General features: G+C 36.4%; 1 protein-coding gene across 1 annotated transcript in view; it reads left to right on the forward strand.

The window, feature by feature from the left end:
- Nucleotides 1-1,067: 1,067 nt before the first annotated feature.
- The window catches only part of LOC113240536 (metal transporter cnnm-2-like), a 39,403-nt gene continuing 17,535 nt past the window's right edge, over nucleotides 1,068-22,935 (forward strand). The window contains exon 1 of the mRNA XM_026477868.1: nucleotides 1,068-1,323. Coding sequence (XP_026333653.1) covers nucleotides 1,193-1,323 — 131 coding nt within the window. The 5' untranslated portion in view covers nucleotides 1,068-1,192. The remainder of the gene's footprint in view (nucleotides 1,324-22,935) is intronic.

Consider the following 22,935-nt stretch of genomic DNA (forward strand, 5'->3'; position numbering starts at 1 on the left):
CCAGAGAAGGACGAGCAAGAAACTCTAGGGGTTGCTCTTTTCAAATAAACTTAAATGCTATGGAATACACTTCGAGTCAAATTTGTGTGGATTCTGGAGCCGTGTCGTCTTTCCATACATCTTTATCTAACACGTAGTCTTCAATTTTGTAATATGATTTTTCAATCAAAATATTTTTAATGTACAGAAAAAATTCCTTCGATCCGGCCGGATTCGAACCGACGTCTTCTAGCTTACCGTGCCAGACGGTATACCAACTAAGCCACGGAACGAACCAGCGGACCTCACGAACTAAAAAGTCGTTGAAAAACCAAATACAAAGACACGACCCAAGGACATAGAAAAATTCGTGAGGTCCGCTGGTTCGTTCCGTGGCTTGTTGGTATAGCGTCTGGCACGGTAAGCTAGAAGACGAAAGTTCGAAGGAATATTTTCTGAGTGTTCGATCTTTGTATTAATAACTATAACAAACTGGTGGAGTAATTTCACAAAAAAATAATTGAATATCAATTCAATAAAAAATATTTTTAATGTACTTTTTAAACTTAGGAAATGATAAACTTAATATATGCTCCGGAATCTTATTGTAAAAACGTATACAGTTCCCCATGAAAGAGTCGTTTACCTTGGTTGAAATACAGAATCAATATAATAATATAATTACTTTAGGCACCAGTCACTGTAAACATTGTTGGACTACAACATATACCTATCAAGCAATGTATTGTATGTAAATTTTGTAGAGAAAATAAAGATTACTATATTATATTTTTCTCCAACACGAAATATAACCTTTGAACACTTGATGTGAAGTATTTTATCAACGAAGTACTCCGCGTTATCAAAACGCTATTTGCTGTTTGGTACAAAAAAGATGTTATTAATATGTATATCCGATTCTTCGCTCGACAGTGGTGCTGTCGCTCGTGCATTCATTCGATCAGTCAGGTCAGTGTACGTTTCGTTCATCAGTGTACAGTGGAACGTCGCCATGGCTGTGCGTGTGTTACGGACTAGTGGTTTATTTTTATTATTATTTTTAATTAAGAACACGCACACCGTGTCCCCACCATGGATATTGTCCGTTCGTGTATTAAATTCTAATTGTGCTGTTAATTGTGATTATGAGTTAAATGTGAGTGGAAATTTTGAGGAGTGGTCGGTAACCTCACAATTGAACGAATGTACACCAATGTTTATTGGTAAAGAAAGAATACAAGTACCGAATATTAAACTTTATTTCTGTGCGAGAAATGATGGACGCTGGTTGCACCAAGGAGACAAATTGTATTTGGAGAATGGTGATGTCATTCGTCCTGGCCGGTAAGTTTTCGTCCCACATTCGAAATTATATAAAAAAAATTAAAACAAGCAAGGCGGGAATTTTTGTATGTATTTTTGGCGACCTAGTTTCCGTGTTATGTAATTTTAATCCGCTGCTGTTATAAAACTACAAATTTAGTGGTAATCTAATCTTAAAATCTGTGAAATATAGTGATGGTTCCAGATTCGAGGTATTAAGATTTAAAATTATTAAAATATAGTTTAATCACATGATTCAGTCATATTATGAGAGGCCTATTGACATTATCATGCGAAATTATATATTTGTTATTTTGTTACTTCATTCGCTGATAAATTGCAATAAATGTATTCTAATCTAAAAATCTGTGAATAAAATAAATGAAGATTGCAAAATCGAAGGATTAAGGTTTTAAAATGATTATATATTTATTATTTCAATCACGTGGGTAGGCTTTGTGTGCGTCATCCCAGCCGGCAGTCGGGTGGTTTTTTGCGATGATTCACGGTCGTACTTCATAATTGCAGCTTGTAGCTTATTGACATATACTTGTGAAATAATTCGCTGAAATAATGCGATAAATTTAGAATTACTCTGTGAAATATGAATGAAGTTTTGAAATCGAGGAATTAGGTTTTAAATTAATTGAAATTTATTATCGATTGTAATAGGTACTGTTTTTTTGGATCTGTATCGCGTATGTGAACCGATTGTTGATGATTCTTCCTTTGTTGGAAAGGGAGTACCTCAATGGCAGTCCCATTCAAATTTGAAGAAAATATCTCACCTCCAAAAATGGCAAATTAAGGAACGAGTACTGTTTGTTGCATTTCCCCCAACTTTCCGTTAGCTAATTTTATTATAACTTTTGAGATCTGTTTTTTTAAATAAAAAAAGTTACGATTATTATGTATAAAGTAGACGGAGGGTCGTATTCTAGAAGTCTACTCAATGCTCAAGTCAGAATTTGAGCAGACTTGAGTATGATTTTCAGTGCTCACTGCAATACTCAAGTCCTGACTTGAGTATGATTTCAAGTACTGGAAATACGACTCTAATGACATGGACTTGAGTATGATTTCGAGTGCTTTAAACCATACTCAAATCCTGACTTGAGCTTTGAGTAGAGTTCTAGAATACGACCCTGTGTGTTCATTTTGCATTTGTTTAAATATTGACTGCCCCAGCAAGCCTTTAACTGCCTCCGTGGCCGAACAGTTACCATGTCGGACTGCCACGCAGAGGTCCCAGGTTCGATTCCCGGGCCGGGAGAAATGTTTGTATGGCCTATATTTATTTCTCTCGTGAGTTTGGGTGTAATTTGTGGTTGTCTATGTGTGTGTCCATGGCACCCGCGACACAGGGTTTCCCTAGTGCGGGGCTATGTTGAGTGTGTGCGTTATTATTTTATTTAAAAAGCATGCATTCAGTCAAAACTGCACTCAAGTATGATTTTTTTATTATCCAGCTTGATTTCGTTTTACGCACAATTTTATAAATTTTTTTTATTATGTATTTGTATGAATGGAACGAAAATCCATAGTTTTGCCATTCGTTTCCGTATTTCCGTTGGTGGAGCCAAAATCCTGCGCAATTAGGGATGAATAAGTAGGTATGTCGGGCATCACTGTGCGCATCTTTACCGAACTTCAAAGTCGAACGGTTTTTTGCAATGATTCACGGTCATACTACATAACTGCAGCCAATAGCCTATTGGCATATATGTACTTGTAAAGTTATGTGATATATTTGTTGTTATGTCTTAACTGCTCAATTTGCACTGCGATATATCGATTTAAGAAAGAAAAGGCGTAAAGGCCAATTCTAACATCCATGAAATTTGGGTCAAATTTTCATGGTCTTATGATCTGTTGACAAAAAAGTTTGTTACTCGTCAAGTATAGCATTATTGCAGAGACCGGGACGTAAGGTATTGCTAGACGAGAATCACACAATAGTTACAAAATAAAATGCCTTGTATTAATACGAAATCCCAAACAATGTGAGGAAATAATAGAAGACTAAAGAGATAGAAAACATTTTTTTTTGAGTGTTCGATCTTTGTATTGATGATTACAACAAACTAGTGGAGTAATTTCACAAATAATAATTGAATATCAATTCAATAAAAAATTAAAATACAGTGAATAGCGACATCTCTCGCCAGGACTAGTAGCTGTAAAGGTACTAACTGGGTGATAAATCTTTCATAGGTTACTCATAGATGGCGCTACGACTAAAAAGTCGTTGAAAAACCAAATACAAAGACACGACTCAAGCACATAGAAAAATTCGTTGGGTCCGTTGGTTCGTTCCGTGGCTTAGTTGGTATAGCGTCTGGCACGGTATGCAAGAAGACGTCAGTTCGAATCCGACCGGATCGAAGGAATTTTTTCTGAGTGTTCAATCTTTGTATTAATGATTACAACAAACTAGTGGAGTAATTTCACAAAAAATAATTGAATATCAATTCAATAAAAATTTAATCACGCATCTTAAATGACAAACTTTCCGTGTTCGTTTTTTGAAAGTAATGCAAATATTTCCGAGCATGTTTGCATAATAGTACATTATTGCAAAAGCTGGACGAGTGTGTGTTATAAAGACGAGCGCCAGCGAGACTTGTATGAATACGAGTCAAGCAATCCCCGTTCCCGCCGAGGCATGTATAGAATTTTTCTCAAACAATGTGAGGAAATAATAAAAGACTAAAGAGAGGAAAATCTATAATAGAAAAAGTTAAAAAATATTAATTAATATTGACGTTACAATATAAAGCATGATCAAAAGCTAATTATATAAATAATAAAATAGAGTTAATTATATTTGTCGAAATGTAAATTATGGATGATTAATTCGAGCTTTACATGCTAACGGAGCTTCTTTTTTTTTATTTGTGTTTATCTTCATATTGGACGAGGAATTTATTATGAATCATTTAATTTAAAAATAACGTGAATAGAAGGAGTTATTATTTTATTCTTATTTATAGCAACAGCATTTTTAGGTTATGTCCTTCCTTGAAGACAAATATCTTTTTGAGGGGCAACAGTTATTACCAATCTTCTATCTGCAATTCCCTATTTAGGAACTATATATTAGTAAATTGAATTTGAGGGGGATTTGCTCATGCTTTTGATGAATAAGTAAAATTTGACGTGCTAGGACAATTGCTAAAGGAAAATGTTATTGTTTTTCCAGGTACATTTATAATAGTCGTCTGCTCAACTCCTGATGTTATGTTTGAATGTGTATATAGTTATTACTGTATTTTCGTTATCGCTTACTAGCGCTCATTTTCGCGACCATAATACAAAAAAGACGAAAAGACAATAGAATACTAAAACCATTGACTTACAAATAAATGGACGACGGGTCTAATACAAAAACTACGAAAAAAATGTCCCAAGTCAACCTATTCGAAATTTAAATTGTAATGTCATCGCAGTATCGCGCTGTCAGTAGAACAAATGAAGACTAAAGCGGAGTGTCGCGCTCTGTATACGATTTTAGCGCCTTACAAGTGCGGACACTTTTTAGCGCGGACCCGACGTCCATATAATTGTAAGTCAATGACTAAAACACATTAGTTTATGTGTTGCCGCCATTTTCTTTTTTTTTTTAAGTAAGCGGTAAAGGTAGGTATTTTTAATTCTCGCAACTATGAACACTAGGCAGTTGGCTGTATGAGTTTCTCTTTTACCTGTTTGATGATATTGAAAAGTTTGGAGAAATTTACATTATTAGATTTTCATACATATTTTGCAGGCTTTGACCAGGAAGAAGTCGCATGACAAACTTTCCGTGTTCGCTTTTTGAAAGTAATGCAAACATTTCCGAGCATATTTGAAAAAATGGTTTTTACGTAAATGTATATTTATTAGAATAGCTTCGATTTATAAAAACACAATGCAGTAATAACCAAAACGTTTATATGCTAATTTCTTATAATACATACATATTTGATACGCTAGGTTAGCTTTAGAAATTAGTTTGCTAATGCTATCGTAAAAGATGTCAGCATCCCGGACCTCAGCGACCAGACAATTTAGCAACGTGAGACCACGTTTCATGGGCGCGTGTTGTCAGCACGGCAAGTGTGCCGCACGGGGGGCGCAAACAATTGAAGTCGGCGTCGACCCGTGCGGACCCCTCGGCACAATTAGTCTGCTTTCCCGATATGGACTTAATTTTTCCAACAAAAAAGAATCATCAAAAATCGGTTCACAAATGCCGAAGTAATCGCGCAACATGCATACAAAAAAAATACAATCGAATTGAGAAACTCCTCGTTTTTTGAAGTCGGTTAAAAATATATAAAAAATGAAGTTCATTTCCCTTGTCATTTATAAATACAATTGTTTTATATTGCATTGTATTAGGGATTTTGTACCATATGCATAAAATTTTTAATTCGGCCGTTTCGGAATGACCACTTTCTAAGTTGTAAACTCAGAAATAGCAATGACCTGCCGGCTGGAGCGTGTCGCTCACATTGAACTCGTTTTATAACTTTTCTGTTTTAAGTGAGTTTTTTCTAGATATGCGCCGAGTACAAATTTGACAGAGTAACCGAGTACCGAATATTACTCGGTTTAACATTAGCCGAGCTGCGTACTCGGCCGAGTTTCTCGGTACATTGAAACCGGAACGCGATGATCCTAAAAGTCCCATTGCTCTAGAATTAGACCGATATGTCAATGAAAGTTTATTGTCGCGTGAGCTGAGTCCTATATCCTAAACTGGCACAGTTAGCACGAGTGTTTTTATGTGCATCTGCAAGCACTGTGCATAGCGAGCGCTTTTTTTACGATGCGGGTAATGTGTATGAAGAAAAAAGGAACAGACTATTACCTGAACGCGCAGAAAGCGCTGTATTCCTACATCATTACTTGCCTTTGTTAAATTTGAAATATTAATCATGTAAACTTTCTTTCTAAATTACTAAATTGCTACAAATTGTCTAGAATTTCTAGTAATAAATCTCTTTTGATTATTTTAAATATATTGTTGGTTTTACTTTGTTATGTCTATAGCTGTAATGCTTTATTTTAACCGAGTACTCTTCCCATGAACCGAGTTATTCGGCCGAGTACGAGTAGTAAAAAAACGGCCGAGTACACCGAGTACCGAGTAGCAAACGAGTACTCGGCGCGTCTCTAGTTTTTTTGTATATTACCCGTTGAATATTGGTGTATCTGTTAAAGACAATAGGTGTATTTCTTTTATATTAATGGCTTTGCCTTCGTATTTAGGCAATGAATGTGTTTATATTTTGAATAAATGTTTTTTAAGTGGTGGGGTATGCGCGGTGCAACTGGTAATAGATACGCGAAAGTACGGTAAGGTAGGTAGGAATTGAATTATATGGCTGCCTTGCCACTGGTGCCTATCCGAACCTAGTCCCAGTAGCCGCCTACATAATCGTAAAACTTTTTCACTTCCGACTTGTAAAACCAACCTCGGTCAACACTGCCCACTGTATCGCATGTGCTCTTCTTACAATACTATCAGACATGATTTTGACAATCTCTGGTTCTGTGGCCTCAGCTAGGAACGCAATTAAAGTGTCGTATGTACTGACTTCTCGATAGATTTTGTTTTATTTATTGTCTTCTCAGGTATTAATTAGATGCAAATTTCTTATTACTGTATTTATGCTCTGTTTGTTAATGAAATTTGATTGTTGTGTTCACATCAAGTAGGGTGCATTCTTTTCATATCATTATGTGTATCAAACGCTTTCACATTGTTTTAGAATTGTACCCAATTTTGTGAATCGAATTAAAAAAAAATAGTAGTCGAGGCTGTGGGCAGTTCCATTGCTTAACGCAAACGCGGTAGATAAGTTTGAATGTTTACACATTTACACTCTGGCCTCTGTTCGCAACGAACAGAACAATAAATACAAAACGCCACCTCGTGCTCTTTGTGAGACGTCCAAAATACATTTCCAGCCACCGCCGTTGTAAAAGTATATTAAACATCGAATTAAAACATCGTTAATATTATAAACTCACGAAGCATCTTATTCCGCTTTGGCAGTTAACCAAAGCTGGCCTGACACAGTAATGAAAATAAAACTGCTTCCGGAGCGTTGAGTATGGTTGCTTTTAAAAGCATACTTATAGCATACTTTATAGACATAATGTAGACTTAATTGATGATTACCGTTTCTGTAGTGAAATAGTACATTACGATATTAGTGCGTAAAGATGGTTATAACATGCGAGGCGGAGTTTTAGTGAGCCGAGCATGTTATAACCAATACGCACGTATATCGTACGACGTTTTTTAACACATTTGCAAGGAAACAGAAAAAAAAATTTTTATATTTTGTTCATTTTTAATTATTGAAACAGTTAGTGAAATTACAATTATCTGTGAATGCACACTGTTGCTTTCCCGCCATTTTAACAGCGCGCTGCTCACTAGCTGGAGTCGTGCGGCGGCGATCAGTTCCATATTTGAAATGGCAAATAATACTGTTATGGAATTTGTATGGACTATAACTTAACTATTTGCTTTGGCAACACACGCGTTTTTTATGACCCGCTTTACATATTTAAAACCGGTGGAATTACATCAGCTTTACGAGCAAGGGTGTTAAAAGTATTATAAATCGTATGATCGTATTCGAAAAATTCTTTGATACTGTGTAAATATTAAATAGCAGTCGAGCTCCTTGTGATAGGTTCGTTCAGGGCTGTACTGCCACCATACCTGTTTCTGCCGCCATTAGCATTACTGCGTTCCGGTTTGGAAGGGTAAGGGTACTGGTGAAATTACACAATTATAATCACAGGGACATGGGACTTGTCAACTAATGTTTCTTATTGTGGAATTAAATATATATTTGCCAAGTTTTATTTGATGGATGACATCCAATAAACCGAATTCACCCCCTAATTTGGCACCCACATTTTCTTCAATTTTCAGTAGGTCCACATGAGCGCCGATAATAGACCGGCGGTGGCGTCTTCGTCTTCGTCACGTATCGGTGTTTGTTTTTACAACAGCCGTTATACAAATACTTTTTTTAAAGGAAAAAAATAAAATAAAGCATTTTCTCTATTAATCAAATTTTTGTCAGTTCGATCTAGGCGCTCCGATCGTATGCACGCCCGCTTTCGTATTGTGTATGCGTAGTGAAAATGGCGACGTCAGAAATTGACAAATTAATGTTTTAAAGAAAACATTTTAGAATGTGAAGCTTAGAGGATGGAAAAAAATACATATGAAGCACGGAAGAAAAAAAACAATGGAAGTGGCATAAGCCTCGATTACTATGAGACCCGATGTCGCCAAAACTCACACATTCTTAATTTGAAACAGTTCGAAATCTTGATAATGATTGGTCGTAGTTTCAAATTTAAAAAGAAATAACAAATTCTGGATTGTTAATATAATTTAAGCTTTACCCTGTTAGCATACCGTTGTAAGTTCAATACCATCAATACCTATTATTGCAAGCTACGACGTTTAGATATTATATTGAAATTTTAATCAATGTGCTGCCATCTAGCGGCTAATTGCTGAATCACGACGAATTGGAGTTATTTATTTAGTTCTCCAAAAAAGAAGCGACCATATTGCAGGGGTATAAGCTTTACTTTCGTTTAATGTAAGAAAAAATGATTTCGATAAACAGAAAATTGAAAATTTATTAAAGCAAGACTTGCCGATGATATGAAATACCACCACGGATAACATTTTTGGTGCGGCTCTCATTTTTGCACACCAAAACATAAGGCATCTTACTACGATTTTATTTATACAATTTACGCGAAAGAATTGACACAACCATACCATACAAAGCGAAACAAGCGGGCCGAGCTCACGTAGGTCCTTAGGGTCGTATTCTAAAACTCTACTCAATGCTCAAGTCAGGACTAGAGTATGATTCAAAGCACTAGAAATCATACTCAAGTCTGCTCAAATCCTAACTTGAGCATTGAGTAGAGTTCTGGACTACGACCCTAAGAGACCTATGGTTGGCACGCGTGTGAGGCTAATCAACCACTTCTACTGTATTTTCCGTTCTGTGATGTGAAGTCACTAAGTTTTATCTTGGAAATCATTGACTTATAGTTATATGGACGTCGGGTCCGCGCTAAAACGTGTCCGAACTTATAGGGCGCTAAAATCGTATACAGAGCGTCATTCACGCTTTAGTCTTCGTTTGTTCGACTGATAGCGAAGCAAGCAAAATTAGACGGTACTGCGATGACATTACAATTTAAATTCAACGTTTTAGCTTTTTCATATTCCTTTGCATGTCACTACGTTTAAATAGGTTGACTTGGGACATTTTTTTCGTGGTTTTTGTATTAGACCCGTCGTCCATTTATTTACAAATAATTTATTATAATAATAATCGGACACTTTTTAGCGCGGACCCGACGTCCATATAATTGCAAGTCAATGATTTTAAATAATAAATATTCATTTTGGGAGTTTTATATTGACCCTGAATAGTAAGTTGCTACCTTGACTGCGCTGTCCATAGCCGCGTAGAGGTCTTCCCTCATACAGGTATTAGGGCACAAGGGGCATAACAGTAAGTGCTGCATGGAGTGTATTGGGGCACTGCAGTCAAATTGGTTAGACTAGTTTCCCTGAAACTATCTACTATGATCGTGCCTCTGCAGCGTCCTACCTGAGTATAAAGACGATTTAAGGACTTCCACACGAGCCGTAGATTGCACCTGGTGGCAGTAATTGTATCAAGCAGCAACGCCGACGGCCGTGAAGCCACCGCGTGTCGGTCCGAAGACCTCACTAAATCATTCAATCGGTAGTAGCGACGGGCGGTGTGTACAAAGGGCAGGGACGTAATCAACGCGAGCTTATGACTCGCGCTTACTAGGAATTCCTCGTTTATGGGGGATAATTGCAAACCCCAATCCCCAGCACGAAGGAGTTTCAGCGGGTTGCCTGGGCCTCTAGGCCAGGGAGAACATGCTGATTCCTTCAGTGTAGCGCGCGTGCGGCCCAAGACATCTAAGGGCATCACAGACCTGTTATTGCTCAATCTCGTGCGGCTCGAAGCCGCCGGTCCCTCTAAGAAGAATTTTAATACGTCGCCAGTGAGTTGCGTGACAGAGCCACGCACACCTAAATGAAGCGCTAGCTTCTTTCTCGTTTGGATTCTATTTTACATCGGGTGGAAGGAGTCATCTCACTGGCGACTTGTATAAAAAAATAAAAAATGGTTGAGCATTTCTCATATGACTTCAGTTTGCACTTAAAAACATATGAGCTTGTATACTTAAGGTGTGGCTATATACACAACAAAATACAAACATTGCTTATTGAGGCTATACAATAGCAATTATAACATTAACCGTGACAATGTAAATTGTAATACATTCATAAGTGAGTTGTTTAACTTCTAAGGCCATCTTAAAGTGGTAGTTTAGAGTGTTTATTAATTGCCTCCACTAGAAGGCGTGTAGTCGTTAACAATAATGCAACTCGGGCATCCTCTTAACCCATTAATGGGCAGCCACAGCGTTTACCGTAAAATACAAATACAAAATACAAAATAATTTATTTTACAAATGATCTTGTGCAGGCACATTACAATTTAGTTACGACAAATTATATGTATACGATTATATGTATATATATTGTATAATGTATAATATTCATTCTATTTTTAATTCAATACCAATTACCTTATATACATTTATATAGGATGAGTGTGTGTCTTTATGGCATTGTGTGTGTGTATGTGTGTGTGCGAGGGTGCGTGCGTGCGTGTGTGTGTGCGTGCGTGCGTGCATGTGAGTCGGTGGGTGTGTGCGTGCGTGCACGTGTATGGATTAAGGATTGAGGCAGTGAACTAGCGCACCTCCTTTAGCAAGTCCTCTATTTCATTGTATGTCAACGTGCGTAGCAACTTATTGACCAATTGAAAATCAAACATAAGATTTTTTTATGATTCTATGCAGTGCGGCGCGAGACGAACAAGTCGAACGCCTGGTGGTAAGCGACACGTCTGTCCATAGTAGGCTTGTGCCTGCTCGGTCTTTAGAGGGAGCGATCCCAATTAGTTCGTTCGGATAAAGGAACTAATTCGGTCTTTTAGTTCCTTAGTTCAGGGGGATCTGGGAATTGGAAGGGAATAGAAACCATTTCGGCCTTTGATGGATACGGAATAAAATTATCCGTACGAACAATTTGTACATTTAAATAGGAATTGTTGAGAATTCGGTCGAACCTGAATTCCTGCTTTAATCTTCCTTTGATATCAATGAAACTTCCTTAATTTGAAGTGGACTGTATATTCAAATAAATGTCGATCTGACTTACAAAAACAAGAAATTGTAACAAGTGAGAGTGATTGATAGTGAGTGATTAAATGACAATTTTCGCTTATATTTATACCAGTACGGTGTCTCCCACATCGTACCGGTCCTATCAATGGGTCGCTACGCCGCTCGGCCAATCAGAGCTCTTGAATTAATCATTCTCCTCTGAACTCTAGCTCTGACCGGCCAGGCGCGTACGGCCGTCCGTAACAGGAATGTTTTATTGTTTTCCCTCTTGACTATTTTATTATTAATTTTATGATACGAACTTGCAAAGGTTCAATCGGGCATCTCACTCGAACTTGTACTAAAGGTCATGATAGTCCATTAATTGTCTCGTCGCTCCATCTCGCCATTCGTCTGTGAACTGAAAGAACGAAAAAGATAGGTGAACTAAAAAGACCGTACACAAGGAACTAGCTCGTTTCGGTCAGTGTCAGGAACTCATTCCTAATAGTTCTTAGCTCATGAACTACTCACGCCACTCAGAGCTTTAAATCGCAAAGATTTGAGGGGATGTGCCACCACCCTGAGACATTAGTTGACAACAGGGAAGAAAAAAAAACAATGGAAGTGCCTCGATTACTTTCAGAACCGCTTTCATCAAAATCTTGACAACGATAGGTCATAGTTTCTAGTTTAAAAATACATACAGTATATGTAAGAAATTCTAATAATAATAATAACACACACATTCAACATAGCCGCACTAGGGAAATCCTTTGTCGCGGGTGCCATGGACACACACAACCACAAATTACACCCAAACTCACGACAGAAATAACTGTAGACCATACAAATATTTCACCCGGCCCGGGATTCGAACCTGGGACCTCTGCGTGGCAGTCCGTCATGGTAACCGTTCGGCTAAATATTCTCGACTGTTAGTATAATTTAAACTTTACCCTGTTGGAATATCGTTGAAATGTCAATACCTATTATTGCAAGTCAATCAATGTGCCATCTAGCGGTCAATAGGTGAACAACGACGAATTCGAGATCTTTACATAGTTCTCAAAAAAGAAACGACCATATGCGACAGTGGTATAAGGTTGACTTTTATTTCTTTTAACAAAAAAATATTGCGATAAACAGAAAATTTAAAATTCATTAAAATGAGACAACGATAACATGAAACACCACCACGGATAATGTTACAGGTGCGAATGGCCATACCTATTTTGTCATTAATGCCTATAAAATTCCTTTTTTTTTATCGAGTTCTTAGGTTTTCGCGATTGTTACACATAGGAAATGAAACTATTTTTCCGGATTTAAATCGCGCATATTTGTTTTTTCCTTTTTTTTTACTATTTATTTTCTAAACAGTCGAAAATATAGGTTATCTATTGTTTATATTTTAAATGACAACTACAATATTTTGAGACAATAATTTGTAGCAAATGAAAAATAAAAGGAAAAAATAATTTATCGTCAAAAGCCAATAACCACGTTATCGCGCGTGATATAACAATCGCGCGCGAAAGAACGTTAGCTTAAATAAACAAAACGTACAGAGTACTAAAAAAACCGACCGCAAAAGTCATTCATCCCCTAGTTTACTACCCTTATAGGTGGAATATTTTCTTCAAATTCAAATGGGACCACATCGGAGGTCCAAAAAAAAAGAATCATCAAAATCATCCATCAGTCCTGTACACTCCTTATCACGCGCGACAAAGTGAGTGTGTAAAGGGGGCTATACTTTAGCTAATTTAACTCCCTCAATTCCGATTACTGGTGATAAAGCGTGATTATTATAAGCACTACGGCACAAAGAAAAGTAGTGACACTTTTATGTGCGGTATTTAAGTACCTACTGTACATTGACGGGTTAAGTCTTAGTGTAGTTAGTAATTAGTAGTCATTAAGGTTATTTAGATATTTTGTCAAACTTATTTCTGAGCGTCTGTTGTATTTTTTATTGCACTTACCACGCAAGCTACCGTTCAAGGAGAAGACATAGTTTGTATTGTTAGTGGTGTTAACAATGTTAGTTTATTTTTAACCTACGTTAAAAAAAGGAGAAGGTGCTCAATTCGACTACGTTTTTTCTTGTTATTAAGGCAAATATATACAAAATATACAAAACAAATAAGAATAAAACCATTGACTTACAAAACAGTCGAATTCAGAACCTCCTCCCTTTTTTGAAGTCGGTTAATAAAAACACGGAATTATTATTGGCCGAGAGGCGTCTGCGGCGAATTGATAAAGCCGGTACGGTGTGGGAGACACCGTATCGGTTTAAATATAAATGAAAATTATCGTCATTGTCTCATTCGTAATTCATTTGTAATCATGTTCAGTCGCGTTCGATATTCGACAAGTCAGATGGACATAGAAATAAGCTTTATGGTAATGTACAGTCCACTTCATGAATCAATAAGCCAGAAGATTTAATTCTTAGGTTTTAGCGATTGTTACATATAGGAAATGAAACTATTTTTCCGGTTTTAAATCGAGTATTTTGTTTTTTCAAACAAACCGACGTTTCGGGCCTTTTACAGGTCCCATGGTCACGGTTGGCTGAGGTGATATAATCATCAACCAGTTACGTCTAATATTAATGCAAACCACCCTATTTTGTCACTATAGTTACAAAAGTTATTAATTAAATGACTTCTTTTTAATTTTACAAAGAAAACATTCCAATTTACGCTACATTAAGTTTTACAAATTATTTTAGTGAATGAATTTTTATTAAGTTCAAAATATTATTAATTAATAATAGAAATTAGAATAAATTAAAACATATTAATTAGCACTGCAGTCTTATGTCTGTTTGGGATTTTTCATCAGAGGAAATACTGGATCCCAAACTGGTGGTACGGAGAAACCATCTTCCCTGTTGAAATTAGGATGTTATTTTAATTACAATGGCGTCTCGCAGCATCCTGGGTAGAAAACGGACTTCTTTCGCAAGAACCTGGGGTTTGTCAAACTTCATTTAATGTGTAGGTTTATCCATGACATGCTCGTAGACTGCAGACTTGTTTAAGCGACGGTGTTTGACATCAGCTATATGTTCGTTGACGCGGGTACAAATACTTCTCTTCACACGTCACATCGTATTTATGAAAACGTATTTTATGTTAAAAAGAACAGTAATATTATAAAAAAAATAGTGGTAGACAATATTATTACATGCAACAATAATAAACCAGCTGTTCTTGACAATCGTTTTTATAAAATCACAAATTCATTTTAATTGGCAATGTATACGTTTCTTTTATTATCATAATATATATTAATACTTTTGATTAGAGACGCCACGAATATTCGGCCGAATATCGAATATCAAGTACTGAAAAATGGCACATATTATTCAAAATGTATCATATTATATTATAAATCAATCAGTGGCAGGTTGTGATAAATGAAAACAATTTTTTCAGCACTGGTTGGAAACAAACGATTGCGCGTTTTCTCATAAACAATTCGTGTTTTGAAAATAGCCTCTCACTATAAACACTGCTGCCAGGAGACGATAGATAAATCTTCCCAAATATTGTTGTTGCTTGGATACTTACTGCTTTGCGTTTGCTGACCACCACTTGTAAGGATCTGCCGTCCGATCTGGGCGAACAGTTTTCACATAAAAATCAATGTCATGTGCAACTTTTCTCCACATCCTTATCTTTGCATATATCTGTAGCGATTTCTTTAAAACAGGCCTAGAAACTGTCATGTATTGATTCTATCGTTTTATCATTTTTCAACAAACAAACCCAACCCCGTACCTTCACACGTAGCGCAGATCTTACACATTCGAATGTACAACCGGCAGCCGAATATTCGGTATTCGGCCAAATCACTATTCGTGGCATCTCTATCTCTAGTTTTAATGTTAAAAAAGTGTAATTTACGACTTAAAACTATCATAAAACGAAAAATTAAAAAAAGTTTTAGTTTATATATTGTGTCTGATGATTATATAAGTGACAAAAATCTATGATAGTAACCCGTTTAGCCGTCAGTTTATTGCTTTCAAGTGTGAGGGCGCGTTCCCACTATGTCATGACGACAGATTGTCGTGCAGTTTACAGTGTCGTGGCTTGTAAATTTAAATGAAGTTGTTCACATATAGCACGACACGATTAACTGTCGTTCACGATTTTTTATCATTACAACGACAAACTGTCGTCACAGTGGGAACAGCTACAACGTTAGTCGTCAGACGATAGAAAAACGTCATGATAAAAACGTGACGACAGATTGTCGCAGCTCCTATAGTCGTCACGTTTTATTTTATACGTCACGTTATATTTTGTTTTCTTTGTTTGCTTCCTCTTCTGCATTTTTAAAAAGTAATACATTATTAAAATTTTGTCTTCATCCATTTCGAGCGAACACACACTACCGGCTGCCAAAAGAACATACAAGCGACTGCAGTGCATCAAACGATTCTGTCGTGCAAACGACAAGGAGGCTATCGTGAAACGATAAATTGTCGTCACGGTCTAGTGGAAACAGCTAGTCACGACAGTCGTAAAAAATCGTCCACGACAGATAGTCGTGATATGGGAACAGGCTACACACGACAGTCGTCTAGGATAATAAAATGTGACGACATAGTGGGAACGCGCCCTTACGTAAGGCTCTTAAAATTAAAATAATATCAACATGACCTTGTTAGGGCGCCGCAATTAAAAATATACATTAATTAATAAAAAAACCGACGTAAAAAGTCATTCATCCCCAACTTTGACACCCTTAGCTGTGGAATATTTTCTTTAAATTTAAGTAGGACCACTTCTGAGGTATCCTCTTTCCAACAAAAAAAGAATCTTCAGTATCGGTCCACAAATGCTGGAGAAATCGCCTAATATACATTAGAAAAAATCAGTCCAATTGAGAACCTCCTCCTTTTTTTTAAAGTCGGTTAAAAAACTAAACATATACATATATGCAAGAAATGCCAGAATATTGTTGTTATACAAATATAGTATTTCGCTTAGTACATGTTTGTCAGAAATACAAAATGGCTTCAATTGTAATTACGACTAGTGTAAACAAGCTGTATTACGTCGGATTACGTACTTCATAATTTACGTCTCAAGGCCACAGAGTAATAAATAGCGTAGGTATGTTTTGAGCAATTTTCAGGTTTATCTGCCTATTTTCCGTGGTTTTTGTTATTTAAATATTCGGGTAGGTATTATTATCGTCTTATATTATATAATATTTCAGGCTACTACATTCGAGTTTTAAATAATACTTCGTGATAATATTTTAGAATATTTAAATAATAAAAATCGCCACCGAATTTAGGTAGAGAAAAATAACCTGAAAATTACCCATTTCGTACTTTTTCGAGAACAGTCCCATATCTTTCTTCATAAGTTTTGTTTATAGTGCCCCTCCATATCTACTTGGTTATACGGGAAGGCACTAGGTCCTAACCACAGATCAGCCCGTTTGCACGGACTTAATCCGATTTTCTGTAAGGCTAGTGCTTTAGGTGAGCCACCCCGGGAGCACGTACAACACCCTCCCTATTTTGCAGATAGGTACCAGAGCCGGCTGCCACCGCTGAGCCGTCGACTCTAAGTCGACTACAAAATCTCTTCATTGGTGGCGGAGCTGTAAGGCACGCTCACTTCCCAACGCCGTAAAACGGCGTCTCTCCAGTTATCAATTCCTACGCGACTGGAGGATGTCTAGCTCATCCACTACTAGCTCTCCGGGCTAGTGTCCTGCGACAAAGTCCAGACATAGGTCCCGACTTAAAGGGCAACTCACGTGCCCTGCACGTCTTCTCACCTCAGGTCCTTGTCTCGACCGCTATTAAGACGCGCGAGACGAACGCTCCGGCCACACGCCACTGGGGGCAGACGAACGCGTCCATACCCAAGTTCCGGGTCTTTTCGCATATAGTGTAACACACAATACGAAAACCAGATAATAAAAAATTGTAAGTGTTATTACATAATTTAGAACATCTGTTAAAAATGCCATGAAAGTTACTCTTTGGCAACTGTAGTATTGTGTCGAAAGAATAGATATAATTAAAATTTGTAATCACAAAATGTATTAATATGAATAAACAATAATATATATTACTTAAAGAGAATAAACATTAACCGATTTAAAAAAAGGAGTAGGTTCTACACTGTATTTGTGTGTGTGTGTGTGTGTGTGTGTGTGTGTGTGTGTGTGTGTGTGTGAGTGTGTGCGTGTGCGTGTGCGTGTGTGTATTTTGCTCGATTACACCGACATCTGTGAATCGATTTTGATGAATCTTTTTTCGTAGGAAAAGGGGTACCTCAGTTGTGATCCATTCGATTTAAAAATATTCCACCTGTGAGTGGCAAATAGATATAATTCCACAAGCTTTTCATATCGATTTTTTTATTTATAAAAGTTATAATATAATCAAAACAGGGAAACTTAATTAATTAACAATATAAAAAACACAAAAAATTTAAAATACAAAAATAGGACTTTAAAACACTTTATTTTACCGCCATTTTTAGTATACCATAGACAATTTAATACTCGCAATAACGGACACATAAGGATTCTTTTTTTTGAGAAATAGTTATTTATAATTGCAATTGAGTCGGCCATTTTGTGGTATCCGGTCGGAATTGTGGTAGCGCTCAAAGTAATGAACACACGATCAGCGTTGGACGTATGGAAATGAATAAAACTGTTTCTAAGACACAGAACAATGCACTATTCAAAGTACAATAGTCTGCAAAAGTCCATATCCACTACCGGGGAACAAGAATCAAATTTCCGTGGCGTTGTATGAATATATCAAGTTCGTAGGGTTTTCACTATTATAATACGATTTTAGAGCTCTTCTGATCTTAAAATCTATGAAATATAGAAAAGAATAAATAACTTAATTAAATAATTAATAAAGGTAAATAAATAATAATAACGCACATACTTAACATAGCCCCGCACTAGGGAATACCTGTGTCACGGGTGCCATGGACACGCATAGATAACCACAAATTACACCCAAACTCACGAAAGAAATACAATATGTAGGCCATACAAATATTTCTCCCGGCCCGGGAATCGAACCTGGGAACTCGGCGTGGCAGTCGGGCATGGTAACCGTTCGGCCACAGAGGCAAGGTGCTGGTGAAATATAATATAATACAGGCACATGAGACTTGTCAACTCTCCCCGTTTACATTCTGTAGATATTCTCAGGGTGACTGCCGCAGTGACAGCGCCCTTCAGGTCTATGTGTTTTAAAGCCCTGAGTGCCATTGCAACTGTTATGGACAGGCGTGTTGCTTACCATCAGGCGCACGACGTGTTTCTTTCCGTCACTTGGTATTATTAAATAAAAGTCGAAGAAGGTTCACAACACTCGGAACACGTGGTTGCTTGCGTGTCTTTATTTTCAATATAATTGAACTTCTTAACCGACTTCAAGAAAAGGAGGTGCTCAATTTGACTGTATGTTTTCTTTTGTACGCCATAACTCCGACATTTGTGAATCGATTTTGATGATTCTTCTCTTGTTGGAAAGAGGATACAACAGAAGTGGTCCCATTTAAATTTTAAGTCTAAGTCAAAAGTCAAAGATCATTTATTCCATAGGTAAAATAAATTTACACTTGAAAACGTCACATTTACATTACATTACATTAAGCTACTGCTCGTTCACTACGCTGACTTCCCTGAGAAGAACCAGCAAGAAACTCGAGGGATTGCTCTTTTCAAATAAACTTAAATGCTATAGTACATTTTGAATCATAATTGTGTGGAATCTAGACTCTTGTTGTCTTTCCATACTTCTTAATCTAACACGTAGTCTTCAATTTAGTAACATGACTTTCCAATCAAAATATTTTTAATGTAGTTTTTAAACTTAGGAAATTATAAACTTAATATATGCTCCGGAATCTTATTGTAAAAACGTTTTCCCATAAAAGAGTTGTTTACCTTGGTTAAACGAAGTGGTACCATGAGTTTGGACTTAACTCTAAGATTTTATTATAGATATCTTCTTTCTTATTGAAATTATGTATATTTTTACGGGCATATAAGATACTTGAGTAAATGTACTGTGATGCCACAGTCATGACGCCAGTCTCCTTAAACTTTTCTCTGAGAGAAACCCGAGAGCCTCGACAGTACACAGAACGAATCGCTCGTTTTTGCAATACAAATATGGTTTGAATATCTGCCGCTTTACCCCACATGAGAATCCCGTAGGACATTATACTATGGAAGTAACTAAAGTAAACTAGTCTAGCAGTACTAACATCGGTAAGCTCACGTATTCTGCGGACTGCGTATGCAGCGGAGCTTAATCTGCTGGCCAGGGAAGATATATGCGGAAACCATTGAAGTTTACTATCTAAAGTCACTCCCAAGAAGACTGCTTTATTAGCAAGGTCTAACTTTTCTCCGTTTATTTCTATGCTTGGACTAGTCGATTTTATGTTAGGTAATTCAAATTTAACACATTTTGTCTTCTTGAAGATTTTGAAGATTTTGTCTTCATGAATAATAATAATAATAATAATAACGCACAGACTCAACATACGAATAACTAATAAATAACGAATAACTTTCGAGGTCGGTTTTTTTTGTACTCTGTACTGAGTTCATCTATATTATTTTATGAACTCAGTTTATGCCAAAGACTTTGGAAGTAATGTATAGTAAAATTGGGGATATACACCGATTACTAAACGGTGGAAAAACGCGTTTCCTAAAAATTTTCACCATAGAAAAAAAAATACAAACTTACCTCGAAATTTTACAAGAAAACCGCTGTATCCAATAAAATAAAAATAAAAGAATAATTTTGAATTTCTATTATTATTACCCCAAGGGCGCGAATTCAATTATTACCTCAAGGCAGAGATTAAAGAATAGATAACGGACACACTCCGCCTCTCCCTAGTTTTAGGGTCGTATTCTAGAACTCTACTCAATGCTCAAGTTAGTATTTGAGTATGGTTTAAAGCACTCGAAATCATACTCAAGTCCCTGCCATTAGGGTCGTATTTCCAGTGCTTGTGTTTCCATTGCAATCCTGACTTGAGCATTGAGTAGAGTTCTAGAATACGACCCTTAGATACCGCATCACGCCCCGCACATTAACGGTTACATTGACTGAACGACTACAAGGCTGCCGGCGAGCCGTTTTCGCGCGAAGACGGCTTTGATATTTGAATATAGTTTTCATTTATTAATTACGAAACTTGTACGTTAATATAAAACATCATTTTACGTTACTATTTATAATAATCGTGAATTGTTCTGTGTACGGCTGTTTATCATCATTTTCCGAAAGTTGAAACGAAGTAAGTAAAAAAAAACTTATGTCTGAGACTCATTGAGTTATTGTTTTCTTCATTTATTTACTGCAGAGTAATATATGTATGTATAAAAAATACAGATTTATTATATCAATATAATGAGACGCCATGACTTCGCGTATTTTCTATTCGTATTGCCGATAAATATTACGTAGGTGGTGAATATATCTAATTATTAACTAAACTTGGACGAGCAATTTCAAATACCTTGGGTACCTTACTTGATAGTACATATCCGAAATATAACATTTTTAGTGCTTTTAATATATTTTTGAAATAAATCTTCAATATTACTCTAGTTAGGGAATTAATTAAGAATATAATAATATATCGATATAAATACCTAACAGACAAGTATAATTATTAGGATTCTATTAATAGAATCATAGATAACAGATTTGTGTCAGAATTTTAATTGTAATAATGCGAGAAAGTGATGGGTAACCCTGCCACTTCACGCACACATTTGCGCGTGTGCAGATAGCACCTTGCTGTATGTAGTAGTAGTTGGTAAATAATTTTCGATCGTTGTATGGAGTGTCCGAGGTGCGCTCAAGGCGCAAATACATTTTATAATATTATATACAAATTTCTATACATATATGGTACACAATCTGAAATCATTCAATTTTAACCCGTGTTTCGGATCAATATATATCGACGCGTTGACAAGTAAACATGTGTATCATTTAAGTGCTCTCCAAAAACCTACGTCACCTCTACAAGAAGAAGCTATCTTCTTTTTATCACAGACCGATTGATCACTCAGACGCGGTTATTTATACTACAGAATAATTGGTAATTGCTCAGTGGTGTATCACCGTAGGGTATTGAACTCTGACCCTTGCATTGGAGACAAACGTTCTCGCAATCTACCACTGTTTGTATTGATACTAAACAATTCAATGTGAAGTGAGATACAAAATAAATTATTTTACGTATTTCAACCACGGGTAAAATTGGTATTTAATGATGTTGAAAAATTAAAATTCAATTTGGTTATTTTTATTTGTAGTGAAGTATGGAGCCCGTAACACGAGTGATTCAATACAATAAAAAAAATAACATAGTACAGTCAAGAGCACGTCAATCTTGACACTTTGTACTTTGGACCGTTCTTATTCTTAATATATCTTTATTTTCACATTCCATAAACCTTTTCAACAATCTTTAATAAAATAAAATTAAATTGAAGTATCGATATATTTTCATTTCAGTCAATCACTAGTGTCTTTGACAACTAATTGTCTTTCGCATAGCACGGTGTTTATGTGTGAGTAAAATGCTAGAGATTATAAAATGAACACTGTGTTTTAAGCAACAAAGTGCATAATTGATAGTGCAACGTTCACTAACTTCTTGGAACGAGTGTGCGTGCGATAATTCCTGTATAGATTTTTCTAATTGCGTTTGTATTTGTCGCGAGTCGTAGGGACAAAGAGTCTCAGTACATTTTGAATTAAGGGCATATCTCCCTTGTTTGTATAATCTGAGAGTTGGATTTACGTCGTGTCAAGCTTGACGTGCTCTTGACCTTGTACAACGTTCATTTAACTTAAAAATCGATATAGAGTTCTTAGGTTTTCGCGATTGTTACACACAGGAAATGAAACTATTTTTCCGAATTTAAATCGCGTATATTTTTGTTTTTTCAAACAAACCGACGTTTCGGGCCCTTTACAGGTCCCATGATCACGGTTGACTGAGGTAGTACAGTCATCAACCAGTTATGTCTAATATTAATGCAAACCACCCTATTTTTTCTCTATAGTTTACCACCTCGGTCAACCGTGACCATGGGACCTGTAAAGGGCCCGAAACGTCGGCTTGTTTGCAAAAACAATTATTCGCGATTTAAATCCGGAAAAATAGTTTCATTTCCGAAGTTAAAGCTATTTGAAACCTGTACATCGTATGCTCTAATTTCGAGGTTGTTTTTTGAGGCGCCATGACTTCGTGAGCTGGTAGAAAAGGGTTTCACTTCATATTGCCGATAAATATTATGTAAATAGCG

Source organism: Hyposmocoma kahamanoa, unplaced genomic scaffold (assembly GCF_003589595.1).
Source record: "Hyposmocoma kahamanoa isolate Upper Pololo Valley unplaced genomic scaffold, ASM358959v1 148, whole genome shotgun sequence".
Lineage (NCBI taxonomy): Eukaryota > Metazoa > Arthropoda > Insecta > Lepidoptera > Cosmopterigidae > Hyposmocoma > Hyposmocoma kahamanoa.